This window comes from Stegodyphus dumicola, chromosome X1, assembly GCF_044657685.1.
Source record: "Stegodyphus dumicola isolate Sdum_Otavi_A_Nest chromosome X1, ASM4465768v1".
NCBI classification, from domain to species: Eukaryota; Metazoa; Arthropoda; class Arachnida; order Araneae; family Eresidae; genus Stegodyphus; species Stegodyphus dumicola.
In genome coordinates, this window is record NC_140780.1 from 106808733 (window position 1) to 106827463 (window position 18731).

The following is an 18731-nucleotide window of genomic DNA, read 5'->3' on the forward strand; positions in this document are numbered from 1 at the left end:
TAATATAAAAGGCTATCAAGCCACTGTCGCATTTTTTTATGAGGTTGCTAGTAACCCTGAGACAGACGGGAGCTTTCAAAAACTTGGCTCTGATGTTCGGGAAAAACGACAAATCTTTATTTTGTTTGTCAGGATGAATTTTTTGCGGATTCGTCTCTCCATTCTTAGAAGTGAATGAGGGAAGCCGTCGCATAAGTTCATTTTATTTGTGGTACAAATGGTGTAAATCGGATAATCGATTTAATAAATTTTTGGCGGAGTTTTTAAATTAAGTTCGAATGACAAAATATGTTCATCTCCCCCTACAGTCCAGAACATAGTCGCCGCCCCCCTGTCTTCCAAAACAAGCTCATAGCCCCTCAGCATCCTTCCAATGCCCCCCCTCCGTTGAGAACCAATGATTTAGAGCATCAATACAATCCTTTTATGCAGTCTAAAATGGAATAGATCAGGAAAACGATATAAACATGAATTGTTATTTAAAACTGTGCTATTAAAATCACGGTTTCGAAAGTTTCACTGATAATTAATTTTGAACTTTGCAATATTTTCAAATAAATCAAAAACAGTAAAAGTAATTGATCATATTAAATAACATCATAAGTTGTATAGACGAATATTTTCCATTCCGGTATTTGCGAAATTTGTAATGTTAGATAATATTTGTAAAAATATTTCATAAATTAAAGGGGGAAAGTGCAAAGATTATGCTGAAAAATACTATCCGTCTCATTTAATGAGACGTGAAAATCACTTAGAATTATTTATTATAGTTTTAATTTTTGTTAATAATAATTTTAAAAGTTATTACTTTAATAATAATTAACAATTATGTTAATAGTAATTAAATGTAACTACAACACGTGTTTAAAGATTATAATAACATTAAATATTCCGTTTGTTCTTTCGATAATCTTGTTCTCAAATAATAGGAATACCAAATGAGTGACCATTCGAAAGTTTTCAAGTTCGTTTACATCATTTATATCTTGATAACTATTTCAAGAATTCTTTTAAAAAGTGAATCTAATTAAAGAAGGAAGTATAAAGTTCAAACATTTAGCCGTGAATACGAAGTGTTGAAGGTGCTGAAAATTCAATTATTAAAACTGTGCTATTCAATATTTTTCAATCACGAATTCATTTTCGCTTTGGTGCATGAAGAGCTAAACTGGTGGGCTTAAAAATCTTAAATTTTCTGCATATATAAATAATTTCCCCCCTTTTTTACTAGGTTCACTGCAGAATTTACAATTTTTAATTTTCTTTTAAGAAAAAAATTTTTAATTCACAAAAAAGTTGTTGCTTTTCTTTACATAAATGAGTCAGTCCTAGTATTAAGATATAAATACTTTGCCTAAACAATTTTTTTAATTTGAAATTAAATTGATCCTTTTATTATGGAAATAGAATTTATTTTTAATTTTGCCTTAAATTTAGCTAGTTTTTAGCCTGTTTAGGCTTCTTCTGATTTTTTTAATTTTTTTGCATTTGTATGCAAATGTTTTTACTGTATGAGTGTGAAAACGTGTAGGGAAAAGACCTAAATTTTTTAGACTTTAAAAATAAATTTTGTTTTGTATGAAAGTTGCATTAATAAAAAAATGGTTTGGAGTCTCAAAGGATTTTAGAGGAACAATTAATTAGTATTAATCAATTTGGTTTAAGGCATCAAATCACTTTTCCTGTTCTGTTTTTTATTTTTATTTTTTATTTATTTATTTATTTATTTTGAAGCGAGGAGTTAAACAAAGGAGGTTAAAGCTTTTATTATTTTTGGTTTTCTTATGTACAAATTTTCTGTATTTTATATGATTTATAAAATATTATTACATTATTGATCTCTTTGGAGTGAACTTTATTTGATTCCAATTTGTATTTTTATTTTTTAATTTGTGGGTTCTGCCAGTTCATAATGTAACCCGGAGAAATCAGGTTGGACCTTCAAGAATTTTTAATACGGAATTTTATTCTTTTGTGTTCCGATTTTTTTGCTTTTTGATTTATATTTATTTATTTAAAAATATGCCTTCTGAGAAAGTTTAAATAAAATTTACAAGGTCTTAGAATAGTTTATTTTTTTTAACTGAACGTTCTAATATGCTATATTTATGCGTTTTGCTAGGTACCAAATTTAAGTGTTTGAAAGGCAAAGTAACAACTTTTATAAACAAACCGAATAAAACTGGGAAAACAATAAGCATGCGCTTAATGTAAATATAGTGAGTTATTAATATTCTTTTTTCCTTTATCCAAGTTTATTAAAAAAATCTGTCAGACTAAAATAATAATAATATCATCATATATAAATACTACGCTGCTGAGCGACACATCTAGTTTCGTTGCTTGCAAGATTTTGTCTGCGTGAAGAGAGATATGCTTGTTTGCTTCCAAGAAACTGATTTCGCATTCCAGAGTTTTTCTGCGTCCCGACAATAAACTTCCCAAGAGCTGTTATCCTGAGGAAGGGACCCTAATGACTTTGAAATGGGTTTCGGTAAACTAGAAGATTCCAAGGACGCAGGGTCCCTTCTTTTGAAATTTGGAATTTCGGCCACCCTGAAGTAACGATGGAAAATAATAAAAAAAAAATCAAAATCGGAGTGTTCTTTGTCGGAATTATCTCATCAGGCGGCGAGCGATTGAAATATCCCTGGACGCAAAATCGCCGCTGCTCTCTCAATCTCCACCCATCGGCGCACGCTGACATTTTAATAAAAGCTTTTTTCGCTCCGCCTCTAAGGCGTCTTTGGATTGGATCCCCGCCACGTGGGGAGACGGTAGAGGGCGGAGCTTTGGCGCCGCCAAGCGGAAAGGCTGCCAAACAGCGGAGGCTCGGAGCGTCGTTCGAAAAAAGGGACGACAAAACTCGCGAACTCGGTCGCAGGCGGGCAGTTGCAAAAAACTCGAGCACCCCTTTCAGTTTTGTGTGTTTTCGGAGCGAGAGAGTTCAGACTGTTTTCTGAGTATTTGGAGTGTCTTCCAAGCCAGAGGCCGGAGGGTGGAGCATCTCCTCCCTCCTTCAGATGCAGCAGGCTGCAGGGGATCGGAGCAAATCGGCGTAACGGAACAGGCAGCGGACATCGCGAGTCGTCGTTCCGGCGGAGCGTGGAGCGACGACAGGCCCATGGCGCTAGACCTTGAGCGGCCGAGTTCCGTCCAAAGCCGCTCCTCATCACCCCAGGAGCGGTCCTCACCGGCTCATACGGGCCGACCGATGGCCCCGGAGGCTCCTTCTCATTCACTCAAATTTTCCATCGAAAAAATCCTCTCCCCGGACTTTGGAAGGAGGGACACCACCGACAGGGAAAAAGGACATTCCAAAGAGCCCACGAACTCCAGCACACCTCAGAACGAAAATGCAGCTCCTGGACGATCGGCCGACCGTCCGGGAGGTCCAGGAGGTCCTGGAGGGCCTGGTACCCCAGGGGGACCCGCAGGCCTTATGTGGCCTGCGTGGATATTTTGTACCAGATACTCTGATCGGCCTTCCTCTGGTAAGTTTCACCCTTTTTTAACTATTTTCTACGAGGTCTTGGACTGCAGATCCATTTGCTGAAGGTCTGCTTAACCTACAGAAATGAACTCCGAGCGTCACCTAGGCAACCGGGTTATTGTTTCTATGTTAGACTCAGGTGTTGAAAATCAATCGATGTGCCCCTTCAGTAGCTTGTATTTTTCCTTATTAGGTGCGGCTCTACCCCATTTAACTCATGCGCTCTATCCCGTATTATTTGTCATGATTTTTTTAAAATTTATCCAGCTAAAAACCCAGTCTTATTAATAACTTTTAAATTAAAACACTCCCAAAGTATACAGTTCTTTAAAGAATTAAATTGAAACAGTGTATGTTTATGCAGTTTCTATCTGTAGAACTCAGAGCAGCAAATTTCGGACCCTGTTCCTCCCCTCCCCCAAATGTGTTGTACACTAATATATGCAAGCATTGAACTAAAAGTCTTCACTTCTGAAATTAGGGTAGGGGTAGTTGCTTTGACAAAAATTATTATCCTTTCCACTGATTATTGAAAAATGAAGCATGATAAAGGACAACCCTCTTATAATATAAATCGAAACAAACACAATAAAACTTACCGGTAGTGTATTTGAATTGCGCATGAACGTGAACTCGAAAAGAAGAAGGTAAACAAATCAAATTACATTCAAAGCTATTAGCTTAAATTTTAAGTGGATACTCTTCTACATATTTGTTAAGTACGAAACAAAACATTAGGCATTGCCTATTAAGCAGCAATAAGGGATCTTTATTAAATCAGTCTTGACACTTTGCTGAGCCTTCTTATTACCGTTTGCCCAAATAGAGAAAAAAAAAATTGTTTTTCTCATTAAGTTTTTCTAATATTTTATTTCATGATTCCTGACATGCAAGAAGATGGTGGATGATACGCAAAAAGAGTATCTAAAAATATGCATTGGAGTTAATGTTATCTTCAAAATAAAAATGACCAAGGGTAATAAAATAGGGCACTTTCTATTATTTAGCTTTAAAGTAATAATATGTTTAAAATTTTTTTTAACCATTCTGTATCATCTAGCTTTCATAAAAATACATCCGTGCTTTAGACACTACGAAAATGATGTCTAGAAAACTATCATTTTTACATTTTTAGTGATCATGGCATCGAAAGTGAGCATTTAACTTAAAAAACGAGTAAACAAATTAAATCAAGTTTGTGATTATATTGAATTTGGTGTATATTTATGACAGGAGTGTTTTTGCATGCCTCTGACTTCGATTTCACGTTGGAAGAATTTAAGAGTCATTGCTTGTGAATGATGCAAGTTTAACTTGGCAATTTAATGAGAGTTGTTTTCACATATTATGCTAATGATGTGTTTAAGAAAGATTTAAATTATATGATATTTCGCTGTTTCACACTTAAAATATGACATATTCCTAAGCGTGTATTAATGACATTGTGTTTTTACTCTTTTCCTGTTTAAAATAGAAGAAACCTCATGGAATGTATATTTCGATGAAAATCGAACCTGTAGTAAAATACTATTTACTTAAATAATTTTATAAAAGCAAAATGTAAAAATGTAAACTTTCATTCCTTTAAGAAAACTTTTAAATAATTGTCTCTCAGATAACTCTAAAGAATATTGTGAACTTGAACTTCATAACTAAAATTATGTGATCCTTTTTGTTTTGTATAATTTTGCTTGGAAGACATATGCTTCAAAATTTGTTTCCGCAATTATATGCATATTTATTTAGGAAAAATGTAAGGGATAAAATGTTTAACCTTTCTTGATACTGAAATATGCAAATCAGCCGCAATCTTGTTTAAGAATAAATAATTGTCAACAAACTTTGAATTTCCCTTTTTCCGTGAAATATAAAGATATGAGATAAATCACAACTCGTCTACATTGTAGTCGGACTTTGCCATGTCTTTAAGAGTACTTGAGTAATAATAAATAATTTGTTCTTTACTTATAAAAATTAATGCAACAAAATTCCTCAAACAAGTTTATTAGCTACGTAATTTATTTTAAATTAATTGAAAATGTTATATATGTGCGCAATCAAAAATTCTTTTCATTTAACTCATAGAAGAGACTAGAATCCAATTTTGATTTCTTCATTTTTCAAAGAAATTTAAATTAATTCCAAGAAAGAAACGCTATCATAAAAAATAAAAAAATAAAAAGGAACGGAATCTAGAAATCACAAAGAATAAACATTTTTAATCTAGAGCACAGCGCGTGCGCCCTCTATTCTCTAAAATCTCTCTCAGATCTCCTGTGAAAGTAAATATACGGCGTAAGTAAATTGTAATTTTCCTGCCGATCGAAGTAATGATTTACAAAAAAGGGGAAACTATCACTGTCCAAAACGAAAATGCTAAAAGCATTCGTCAGTGAGGGACAGTTCACTATATAATTTTTTATTTATTTTAACGAAAAAAATTTAAATGATATTATTGGAAACATCCCGTTAGCTCCTGTGAGCGTTAAGTTCAAAGCGAGCTCCGCGGAGCGCTGTTCTTTGCGGATCGCCCTAGACAGTCGCTGCGGGATTGGTTACGGAGCAGTCGGCATCGTTTCTCTAGCCAACGCTTTGAGGGTGTCTAGGAGGGGAATCCTTCCATCGAATCGGGATAAATAGCAACGTCCGGGAGACAAAATCTGCGCGGGAAAATCGTTTATAACGCAATAAACCATGCTAGATGGCAGGGAAGTCATGCAACTCGCAATCGAGCCGATTCTGGTCCTGGATAATGTTATGAATGGCATTTCAATTGATTGCAATGTTAGAAGCATGGCTCGCAAGACGTTACTCCGTTTGTCTTCTGTAACAGGGGGGTTTATTTCGAAAAGTTATTTTGAGGTCAAATTTTAAAAACGATATTTTAAGACCTCGTTTTAAAGGAATAAAATAAAACTGCTGAACGAAACAGTTTATAAGGTTGTCATTGTGATAGATCTTATCCTCTCATCTTACCAAAATTCAAAATTGCCAATGTTCTTCGTCAGGTTTATTGAAATGTGCAATAAATGTCATCTTATGGAAAACTCGAGATAGTTTGTAAATGGCAGAATGTATAATATTTTAGGATAAACGAAAGCTTTTTTTTTAAAAAAAAATAAGACGTTCCCTTTAATAATTCTACACTTGTGTCTGCTGATAAAAGGCGAGATATAACTTTTTCTTGGTTAGGTTAGGTTATCTGAATACAAAAAAACATTCTTCTAGGACTATCTACCTAAGGGAAGGGATGCCTTCGTGAAGGATATTTTAAGAGAAATCGCCTCTTATTCACGGAAGCCTTTACGTTGAGCTAATGACAAAAGATAGTATAAATAGTATAAAAATTCATTTGCTGCAAAGAAAAAAAATATGTGTAGAAATTTGAGTTAATAAAAATAAATCCACCTGTGCTTCGCTTCGCAGCAGAAGTGACATACATTTAATACTAAAGGGGAAAAAAAAAAAAAAAAAAAAAGCTTTTTAAGCTGCATCTAGTGAAAGAGCTAAGCTCAGCATCAAAATACTGTACGTTTCAGAGATACAATTTTATTACAGAGAACTAGAGAGAAAGAGAGAACGTTTCAGTAATAAAAAAATTTATAAGAAAAAGAGTTTTGGAAATTAAAACTTCTATTAGAAAGGGAGAGTCAGATGGTTTCTTTTTTTCTCTCTCTCTCTCCTTTTTTCTGCTGTTATATTGCGATAGTTAACTATTTAGCCTTCTTAAATTCAAGTGTTTTATTGTCCAGTTAGGTAATCTTGTTCACAAGGTATAAAGCTGTGGCCAACCGGTTAGAATTATGCTAAAATAACCGGTATGCTCAAAGAGGGCAGACTTCAGTTGCCCCTTGTCAAATTTTGGAAGAGAAAATGTTCCCTATTCTGTTTTTATCCTCGTTAAACGAGGTAAGACATGGAAAAATAAAAGTGATAATGCTTTTCCCTTTGTTAAATTTTTCCAATTCAAACATTAGCTTTATTATTGTTAAATTTTACCCCTCGACGACTTTAATCTTCATGGTTCATCAGCAGTCTTGTCTAATCTCTCTAAATTCTTTATTAGTCTGTTACTTTTAAAAAAGACGAAATATATTTTATGGTTTTTTTTGTTTGATATTCTAAAGCTTAAGATGGGTTATATGCTAGCTTCGAAAAGATTACCAGCTATCAGATTGAAATGAATGATCTCAATTATTGAGAATAACGGACAGACCAAGAAAAATAGATATTAACATTTATCATTTAGTTCTGAAGGGTTGTAAAACGCAGATAAGTCTTTAATAAATACGTTTATGAAGTTAAATGGAGGTGTGACAAATAGCCTTATAAAGGTTAGGATATACTTGAAGACCTGCTCATTCTGATCTGTTAGTTTAAACTTTGTTAATAAAAAACGATAAAGGAAACAATCTGAAATTATCTTGAATATTGGCCTCAGTTTGGACCCCCTCCCCCAAAAATGAACCAATCAACTTATAAAGATTAAAAATTGTAGGGCCTTTTTTTACTCTTTATCGGTAATTTCGTAGAAATTCCTAATATGTGTCGAAACTAAATTGCCCGTGATGAATTTAGTTTTAAATTTTGGCACATAGTTTATGAAAATATTTAATATGTAGTATATTTAAATATATATATAAAACAAAATTTCAGGTACATTGTAGAAGTATAGTGTATCTTACTGACTTCGATATTTCAGATACACTGTAGAAATTATTAATTATTGGGACAATCTGTCAAAACTCCGTGCCTCTTGTGAATAGCAAAGTGCTCAGCTGGGTTGAAGTGATAATTAGCAATATTTGCCTTCAGCAGTGTGCACTGAAGTTTTGTTTCCATTGCAAAAGATATGACGATATTGGAGGGAAAATTCCTCTATGTATAGAGTAATATTATTAACACGATTATATTTGTAAAATAATATTAATTATAATTAATAAGGTTAAAGGTTAATAAGGCTTAAGGTTTTAAATAATGTATACATTAGATAAAATTTAAAATTTAATAGTACGAAATCAAACAACAAAATACAGGAAAGAGTACTGGCTGCCGGACATTAAAAGGCTGGCTTGCAATTCTGTTGTGTGCATAAAAAGACACTAAAATTTCTCGCAAAAATACAATTCCGCTAAAAAAAACTAGCTATTAAGAAACAATTCTTGAAATAAATACTTATTTTAAGCATAAATCGTGCGTTTAGTATCAGATACCGACGGTACATTACATCATACATCATGTCAATGTTATAATAACTTATAATGAACTTATTTAATAATTCGTTGCGAATTTAGTTTTGTATAATATACGCGAGTCATAATTTAAGTTTATAAATGAGTTTGCAAGTAACATGCAGGTCAATCTTTTGCAAAGAATACTTGAATAAGTTTGGGGAAAAAAGCTTTTAAGAGCATTCAAGAGCAATTTTGAGTATAGCGTTATATTTAATGTACAGAGCAATGTTTTGCCATTGAAAAAATCGACTAGATATAAATATTAGATAAAACATTTAGAACTAATTTTTTTTAATTGTTCGTTTTTCGGTATGATTGTCGAGACAGTAGAGAAAGATCAAGTATCTGAAGGGGAAAAAAGTAAATTGGCAGCATGAACTCGGCAGATATAATTAGTACATGAAATATGGCTAGCCAAATATTAAAAAAAAAAAAAAAAAAAAAAAACTCTAGACATTAAAAACACATAATAAAATTCAGAATTTTCTATGAATTCCAGATTTTGTTTCCTTTTAACTTCATTATTTACCAGAAAGTGAGAAACGCATTATAATAGCATTCCTATAAAAATGCATGCACGTTTTTAATGAAACAAAATTCAGTGTTACATATTTTACTTAGAATTTCTGAAAACTTCTGAACTTCTGAAGCAAAAACTTAAAGCTGCGTGTATTTAAAGTTGTTCAGGTATAGCTATTTTAGATTCCTCTTTTACTGTTTCAGCAAGATTATGTCGAATAAATACAGAAATATGAAAGTATGATAGAACAGGAAGAAAACTGCAATATTAATCTTCTCTTCTAATGTAATATAGATGACAACATTTGCCTATACTCAATTTAACTTCAGTTTAGAATTGACCTTTCAATGTTCAGATTAGAATTTAAAATATTTGAAAGTGAACTTGCGTACTGGTGTATGACAACAAATTATTAATGATTAATGATGCTGTATTAATTATTTAAAACTCTTTCGTTATTTGTAGCTTCCAGAGTCCTTAATTATTAATTTTGATTGCGGAGCGCCCGTAACCCAACTTTAATCTCACAAGAGTTAGTTACATCTGGAAGATTATCTGTAATGACGTTGAATGATATTTATTTAAGTTTTCTATTACTATACACATTTTTCAATAAGTTTGTTTACTACTTTCACTAAATTTTTAATTCTAAGGTAATTCGATAGTTTATTTGGGATAGTTTATTTGGGAGAAAAATCACGCCTGATTACAATCATGGGATGTAGCTGTTGCAAGTTTCGTGTTCATTAATTTAGATTTCTTAAAGTATATTTCATTGATGTTATACAGCGTTAATAAAATTGTGAAAGTGATGAAATGCATTCGGATTGATTTATCTCTTATTGTCATTCTATAACAGCAGTGAAATTTGAAAATACATGCATTAGGAATGAGCATAATGCTAGAAGATGTAACAAAGGCAACAAATATATGAAATAAAAGTTTGAAGGAATATTTTATTGACTTAACTGCTCAAAATTCTAGTTCAAAATTACATTATTTCTCATAATTTAAAATTTTAGTTTGAACTTTGATGCTGCTACTTATTTTAAAATTGAAATGAATGAGGATATAAGTTTTATTGTATAAACGCATATTGAGATAATTATAATTAACATTTTAAAACTGCAAACCGAAGCAAAATCTGAAGTCGAAGTTTATAACAGATTCATTTTGAAACAAAGGAGTCGAGAAATGGCTAAACATTTTTAATACTGCTCGAAAAGCTTATAAATAAGAACACGTTTTTGTGTGATGTTATAGAAACAGAGCAGGCTTATTAACATTCCTGAAAAGGTGGTAAATAGAAGAGCCTTTCAATGAAGTTTTCATCTTGACATATGGTTAAGATTACTCATGATCTGAGCTTCTCAAAAGTACTTTGATCACATCCTTGGTTGAAGGAGAGATTTCGAATGGCATATTAATTTTTAACATTTGTGGTTTTCTAATTTCAGCAATATAGGTAGGTCTCATAGAGGTTTTTGAAAAGTCAATAAATATTATTACACTCTTTTTATAAATTAAGGTATGGTTTAAGGTGTTAGGATTGATTAGAAATTGATTTTCGTGTAAAATCGGAGGAAAAATATAAAACTTTATTTCAACTGCTGCAAAGCAAAACATAAAGAATAAAGGACCACTGTTCGTCAAAACTGCTGTTTGTTTAATATAAACTGAATGAATGTTTCAATCGTATTCATACTTCAGATATGTATAAAGACATGAAACAGGAAGACCTCCCCCTCCCTTAACACACAAATTAAAAGTACAGATGTACTTTCGGATAAAGTAGTATTTCTTGCAAGATATTAGGACAAAAATAAATTTGCTTGAAAAATACCTTTATGCAATTTTCTGTATTTGCCTCAATTCGCCTACCTAAAGTTTGCCCTTTGCATTTAGTTTTATCTTTCCGTAGTTAAAACAATTTTTCATTGGCTCAGTAGCTCATTTTACTTTCGTCTTGAAACGGTTAAAGAAAGATACTTTTTGATAGTTCATAGTTATGCTTCTTCAGTATTCATTAAAAGTCTAAAATATTTAAGTTCAGTTCTCTAAAACACAGGTGTACAAATGAAAATAAGCAAAGCTTTATTTGTTCAGATTATGGATTTTTAATTTTTAATTAACTAACTGAGATAAACACTTTTTTAATTAAATGCTAAAAATTAGTAAAAATACTTTAGATTACCTAGTTTAAAAATTTAAGTAATTGATAAATTTGGATAAACTGTTTTGAAACGAAGCAGTACATGCAGCTAATTAAAGATTTTAAAAAGAGATTGATATAGCAAATGATAAGACATTGGATTCTCAGTAAACTCTAATTATATATAACAGAGCCGAAGTTACAAATTTTAAGACACTTTTTTCAACCGTATTGCATTTTATACTTAACTAATTAATTCGATTGCAACTGCATGCTCAACCTGAATTAAAATAAACGTAAGCGAATACTTTTTTTTTTTTTTTAATATGTGAAAGAAAAAATTCTTGTTTTCACTCGAATTTCATATACTGGCAAATAGAAATAGTTGCTGCTTCACATGTCAGAAATATTTGTTACAATTTAGTGTTCATGCAATCCAGTAAAAAGATGGACAGCTACGTCTTGATTAATTTTTTTCCTTAATAAAAGGAACAACTATCTTTATATGGAGTTAATTTTTAGTGAAATAATGTAATAAGTTTTTTGCCTCTTTTAATCATTTAACCCTGCCATACCGAATCCCTCATTTTAAATAGTATATGATTTTATGTTCTGTATCTTGAATTTCTCGGGATTTCCTAAATTAGCAGACCTCTCAAAACCGTTTAGTTTAACGTTTTTCAAGTATTAAACCGATATCTGAATGCGAAGAGCTGACTTCTGTTTATTATTATTATTATTATTTTATTTGCATAAATTTTTTTTCTGAACCTTTTAATGTTAAACTTCTTTTTGAGGTATTTATTCGCAACAATAATCTGAGGTTTTCAGACTGCAGTTTTTAAATATATTGATATTTTTCAGCTCCTTGAACCTGGTATTATTTTTCACTACTGGAATTTGATATCTCAGCTAAACAAAAGTTGTCGCTACTTCACTTGCGGGAAATAGCTCTTGTAAGCCTCATGCACAAACGACGTAATAAAAAAATGTAGCGTTAAATTAAAAATAATTAAGTCTTTTTTTTTTTTTTTTTTTTTTGAATAAGTGCTAAACTCTCCACATAGAGTCATTTTTGACGAAATAATACTATTGAAAGTCTTTGATTTGTTTCTGTTTTTCTCCTTACTCCTTAGCACTGTTATAGTGAACATTTTCTTTAAGATTAATTTTAACATTATTTTAAGATTTTGTGTACTGTACCTTGAATTTTTGGGTATTAATTTTTAAAGTGGTAGACCTTCCAGTGTAAAAAGAAGGCTTCTCAATTAAATTTGATATATGACTTCCAGATCTAATAAATCATATTTTCATACATTCCATTTAGATTTCTTTTTCAATGAAAATGAAAGGAATTAATCATACTTTTCGTTTTTTAATCAGCACTGTACCGTTATACATAGAAAAATAGGGTCAAAACTGACCTTAAGTGGGCATTCAAATTTATTTTAAGGAACTGTGCAGTCTCAACTGTTCTTTTGCAGAAGAAAGAGCTATAATTATAGTTTTTAGCCAGAGATTTAGTGTTACGTTATGTTTTCGTAAAGTCTACTTTAAAACATAAAATTATTTCTAGTAAAAAGAAAATAGTCATTTGAATTGCTGCTATCATTATCTAGCACTATGGGGAATTTTCAGCCTACTTTCTATGCTGAAATTACATTACTACAGCAAAATTTGTTTCGAATACAATAGGCTCATTTCAAAATCGCATTGCTGATATTATAGCAAAATTTGTTTCTGGTACAGCTGGACTATTTAAAATCTCATTTACATGGCATGTATATACGTACGCATGTATATACGTACCTAAAATATCAATCAACACATTTTTTGTCACACTATTAGAAATAAAATGATCTATTTTCAAATGACTGCAAATTAAATACTATGCTTGCAAGCATTCATTTCATACTATAACTGCCACTAACTCGTTTGATTTTTACTAAGTATATTTTTGCTTTCTACTAGATCTCCCATTCAGAAATTCAGTTTAAATTTTCATTATTATTTAGCAAATGTTAGCACATGTAAAGGACTCGTTTGGAAAATCTAACCGTAAAACATATAAAATTATTAGGTATTTGCAATGCGGTAGCTATGACATCTGGGTCAAATGTCGGAATAGCTCGTTCGAAAAATCTAACAGCAAAATATATCAAATAGTTATGTATCAACAGTATGATAACTAGAACATCTGGACTGAAAGTTGCAGTTCTATTTCTAATTTTGCAAAGTTTTAGAAGAAAACTTCACATATTGTATATAAAGTGTTTCAGATTATTACGAATCTCGTTTGATGTAGATTTGTGTGTGTTTTTTTAAAGTGTTTCTGGTTACGACACGCCTGACTTTCATCAAATTACTTAGTATGTATATATGGTACGATTGCTGTGTGCGACAACGTTAATAGCTATCTACAGACAGGCGAATGCATAGACTGACAAATAGATACAAGCATACTGGCATCAGTTCATGCGCATATACATATGCGTACAAGTAAATAAAGAGAGGAAACAATTAAAATTGAAAATCTTTGCAGCTGTAAATCAAATGCATGATTGAAATGTCTGACCAAAATCTAAGCACTCTGCTGTAGAATAAGAAATATAATACATACAAACATATCACACATACTTATTATCATTGTACTGATACAACTTGATCATTGAAAGTAATTTTTAAAATCTATATTTGATTGGTGATAGACTGCTAACTCAAGTTCTAATAACCAAGTAGTTAAATTAATTTTAAAAGGAAGATAATGTCACTAATTATATGAATAATGTGAATGCAAATTACATGAATAAGAATTTAACTTGTAGCATGCATAAATTTTGTATAATTACTTTATGTAGATGGCAATATGCTGATTTGCTAAACTAGCACTGAGGCGGTTGGTGTACAAAAATCCCTAAATATCGACATAAAATTTGGGAAAGATTTAACAGAAAGATACTTTATTAACAGGAACTGCATTTATTTTTTCTTTTTATTTAATTAAAAGGTATTAGGCACACGTAAGTCCATGTATTCTGTTTATTTAAAGTTATTTAAGTTACCGTAAAGTACTCTAGCATTGTTTTCTTTTAGAGGTGCATTTTCCGAAAAATTTCAAAGGAAACCAAAGGAAATCCGGCTCATATTTGGGTTTTAAATTTAGGCATGATGAAAGTTTCCCTAAAATGCACACTCGGACTGTTTGTATCGTGACTAAGACTATGCTGAAACGAAATCTACGATACCACAAATAATGAACGCTCAACAATTTTATCCGATTGGTCCCGTTATCTCAGAAACTAATTTAACATGACAGTTGAGGATTATTGCTATCCGGATAACAGCAATGGAGTAAATTAATTTTTAGCAGTAAAGTAAAAAAAGCAATACCACATTTTAAGGTAAAAAGAGTATTCTACACTAGAGAGTTTTACAAGAGTTTGTATTGTTCTAAGAGATTTAACATTAAGCATTAATTACACCTTAACTTTAACCTTAACTTTATTCACTCTACCTTAACAGCCTAGGGAGCGTAAATATATTCAATACTTATTCTCCTATTGTCTCTCTTTTCTTTTTCTCTCTCTCCTTTTTTTTTTTTTTTTTAATTCTTCTAAGCTTTAAGCTAGATTTCTTTCAGTTCTTGAGCGTTTAAAAAATTTTATTTAAAATATAAAATAAAACTACAAAATTTGGAAGCAATACCGATGTTTTCTTCATTTTTCATTGCAAACATTAAACGAGTATATGAAAATTTATATAGCTGTTTATTTTCTTATATTGTATTAGGATAAATTATACTGTATTAAAAATAGTATATTAAAGTTTAAAAACTGTATTATTCTTTTCATAAAGAAATATCTTTCTTTAAGAAATATCTTTCTTTAAGAAATTAATCACGATATTATCTCATTTACTTGCTATTCTTAACTGTTCCTTTAACTTCCGATTTACAAACTTCTGATTTGTAGAAACAACGTGAAACGTGTAGATCGACAGTAAAATACATCATTTAAGTAAAATTATAGCACTGGACATAATAACTTTAACTGACTTTTTTCAAATGTAGTAATATTAGTACATTTATTCATATACGCTTTTTAACCTAAATTCTTCTTTTAACCACTTCCTTTAGAAATGGTATATACCGTGTAATTTTCCCTTCTTGATTTTCGAGGAGTCAAATTAGTGAAATAAAGGGAGAAATACGCGAGGAAATGCTTGTCAAAAACTAGCATTTACGAATTTTGCTTATTCCTTTTTAGCTTGAAAACTAATGTACTGTTTTAAAAAATGTTAGAGGACAAAAACGTTATAAGTTTTGAAGAATGACTAGAAATGAAAAATTTCGCAGTACTGAGAAAGATGTGTATTGCAGAACATTTATTAACAGCTTACGTTTAAATTTTTTTAATAATAAACTATAAAAAATACCAGTATTTTTATGAATGGCAAATAAAAATGAAAATTGCAACAAACCAAAATAAATGCAGGATTATAAAAAGGACGTATTTGGATGAATTTATGGTTTAAACGTTGGTGAAACATCTTTTCTTGTCTCTTTACAGCCATCCCTAAGCAGAAAGGATGAGTTAGAAAATATGCATGGAAATGTAAATCTTTTATGATTCAGGGGAAAACAGAACAACTTGTGAAACCTTTCGTTGTATTTCGTTTAGGAATTTATTAAACTTGTAAATAAATTTTACTTTTCACATATTGCTAGATTTGAGATTAATTCGTCAAAATGGGTTGTTTAAGGTCAGATCATTCGATAAGCCACTTCGAGAACTGCACTCAAAGGCCCCATACTAAAAGTAATTAAAATAATTTCATCACAGTGAACATCAATTACAAGTTTGTGTACTGCTATTCATTCTTGTATTTTTCGTCATCAGACTGCAATTAGTGAATAATTATATTAATAAAACTGGGCATCATTTTTAACTTTTTGGTAATTTTCATAGTATTTTGATGTAGCGAGCCTGATAAAATGTTCATTATTATTGAGTTCTCTAGATAACAGTGTCCATTTAAATTATTCAGTTAAATGTACTTTACATTCTAGTTATTATTTTTAAATTGTAACAAAAGAATGCAGCCTTATAGTTAGCTGTAAAATTCTATCTTTGTTTTACTGAAATACCAGAGCATATCATTTTGGTTAAAGCTATTCTTTTATTTAATAAATTTGCTAACACTAGAACACTTCGTCCTGCCAGGTGTGTCATCATTTTACAAGACGTGATTAATCTTTGTTTTAATAATATTGCGTCGTGCTTTCATATGCGAAGATTTCAACTGTTTCCAGTTAATGAAATCATTTATTTGAATAAGAATTTACAGACTGTTATTCGGACAATGTTCTATAATTTTATAAATCTGAAAATAGCATTCTGAATTTGAATTATCAATAGTCTTTATCGTTTAAAGCACTCTTAAATCTACACGTGCTTTATATGAAAGCACCAGGAAATTATCGTTTGGGAAATACTGAATTCCACGAATGCATTTTTAAGAGAAAATTCCTCATCCTTGCACAAAATGCAAATGCTGTTTCGAACTTTCTAATAAAAATGTCTAATACAAAAACATTTTAATAATAGTTAAACAAAAGGTGTGCAACAAAACACGGTTACCTATGAATTTATAATGGTGACAGGACCAGATTTTTTAAGTTTTTTCTTCTATAGATCTGTCACATGTGTTTAAGGAAGGCAGGATATGTCATTGACATAAATATCCAAGAAGAATGACTAGCGTTAAGGGGGAGAGAAGAGCCATTATTTTAATGTAAATCTATTTCACCTAATCAAGATCAGTAATTTCATGTGATCATCTGGAGTTCCAACCTATTCCATGGAATTGCTCTCAATTGTAACCCCTCTCGAAAACGGTGGTGCGGAGCAGGGGGAAGAGAAACAGCCCAACCCCTGATCCCGTCTCCCTACCTTGGAAAAGCGGCGTTTTGAGTGGAAAGCACACCGCCAAATATCGTTTCCTTCTTTTGATGGAAACCCGCGGGGTGAAAAAATCCCCTGCCCAATAACGAAGGGAGGAAGGCCCTGATTGGGCGCGTGCATCCAACACCTGGAGATGATTATTGCCCTTCACGCTCAATGGATGAACCTCGAATCGCAATGAGCCCATCCAAACACTCTCCCGCCTCGGCTCTTGAAAACGAATAAGTTGCAGATACGAGGACTGAGCTCGTAGTGCAACAATCGATCTGGACTTCGGTTGTGTCGATACGTAACTGAAGAATTTTTTTGGGAAACGCAATCCCCCTCCCCTTCTTGAGTTTTCACATCGGTGATTAAGTTAAGAGGTGCGTTTTTTGATTAAGAGAGGGGGAACACGCTAAGCTTACCTTTAATTACTTCGCCAACGAAAGTTTTTAGGCTCCGCCATTTGCTTCTTCCTCAAGCTCCTGCAGTTTTTGCGGACCAATATTAGTTCCTCGTTTAAAGAGGCTCTGCTAACACAAAATAACTGGAAATGCGTAATGACTATATGCACGTGAAGCAGAATATTTTCACTCAAATTTATGTTCATCCCATTTTTTTATTCGAAATCAATACTTTTGTCCGATACTTTGAGCATTCAAAAAAGTAATTATAAAAGGTAGATCTAACCAAAGAAAGCTGTTTAGTTCTCTCATAAGCATTTGTTTTGAGCCATATGTACATTCCATTAATTTTTACCTGTTTCACCAGTAACTGGTTCATCTTTTATACCAATTTCCCTCCCGCGTGATGTACTTCACAGACAAGTAATATTGAGCTCTCTGAATCATCAAAATCTTCTAACATCCTACCAGAACAGCTTTAAGATTTCTTGACTTATTAGCTTTACCTTTCACGAAGAATGATTAAGAATAATTAGCACCTTCGAAAACTTGAATTCTCTTATTTTATTTTTTATTCGTCTTCACTAATTCCATTGTACATGTTTCTGACTTTCTTTTACTGTTTCATTCAAATTACGACATCTGTTGCATATAGTTATTTATTAGCACAATCATTATTTTCGTATCTGAATAAGAGAACGAAAACTCTTAATCGATAAGCTTATATCTGAAAATTGTCTTTGAAGTAAAACCCAGTATGAAATTTGAAGCAATTTGAAGTTTCGTAGTTTTCAATAAAGAGCAAAAGTTATTTTATGATAAATTTACTATTAAAGCTGCTCCGTAGTGAAGCTGAGAGCGTATCTCCATAAATTTGATCTAAAACGTATTTCTGTGAAATCGGAAAATGCTATTGGAAATTACAAGCTCAAATTACTTTTGGAATAATTTTGTTTTTTAAAAAAAAGTATTTAAGAAAG

At 31.6% G+C, this 18731-nt stretch overlaps 1 protein-coding gene across 2 annotated transcripts in view; it reads left to right on the top strand.

Annotated features, from left to right (window-relative positions):
• Positions 1-2866: 2866 nt before the first annotated feature.
• Positions 2867-18731, top strand: part of LOC118189003 (homeobox protein engrailed-1a-like) — a 103745-nt gene continuing 87880 nt past the window's right edge. For both annotated transcript variants that reach the window (XM_035359533.2, XM_035359534.2), the window contains exon 1: positions 2867-3497. In XM_035359533.2, coding sequence (XP_035215424.1) covers positions 3128-3497 — 370 coding nt within the window. In that variant the 5' untranslated portion in view covers positions 2867-3127. The remainder of the gene's footprint in view (positions 3498-18731) is intronic.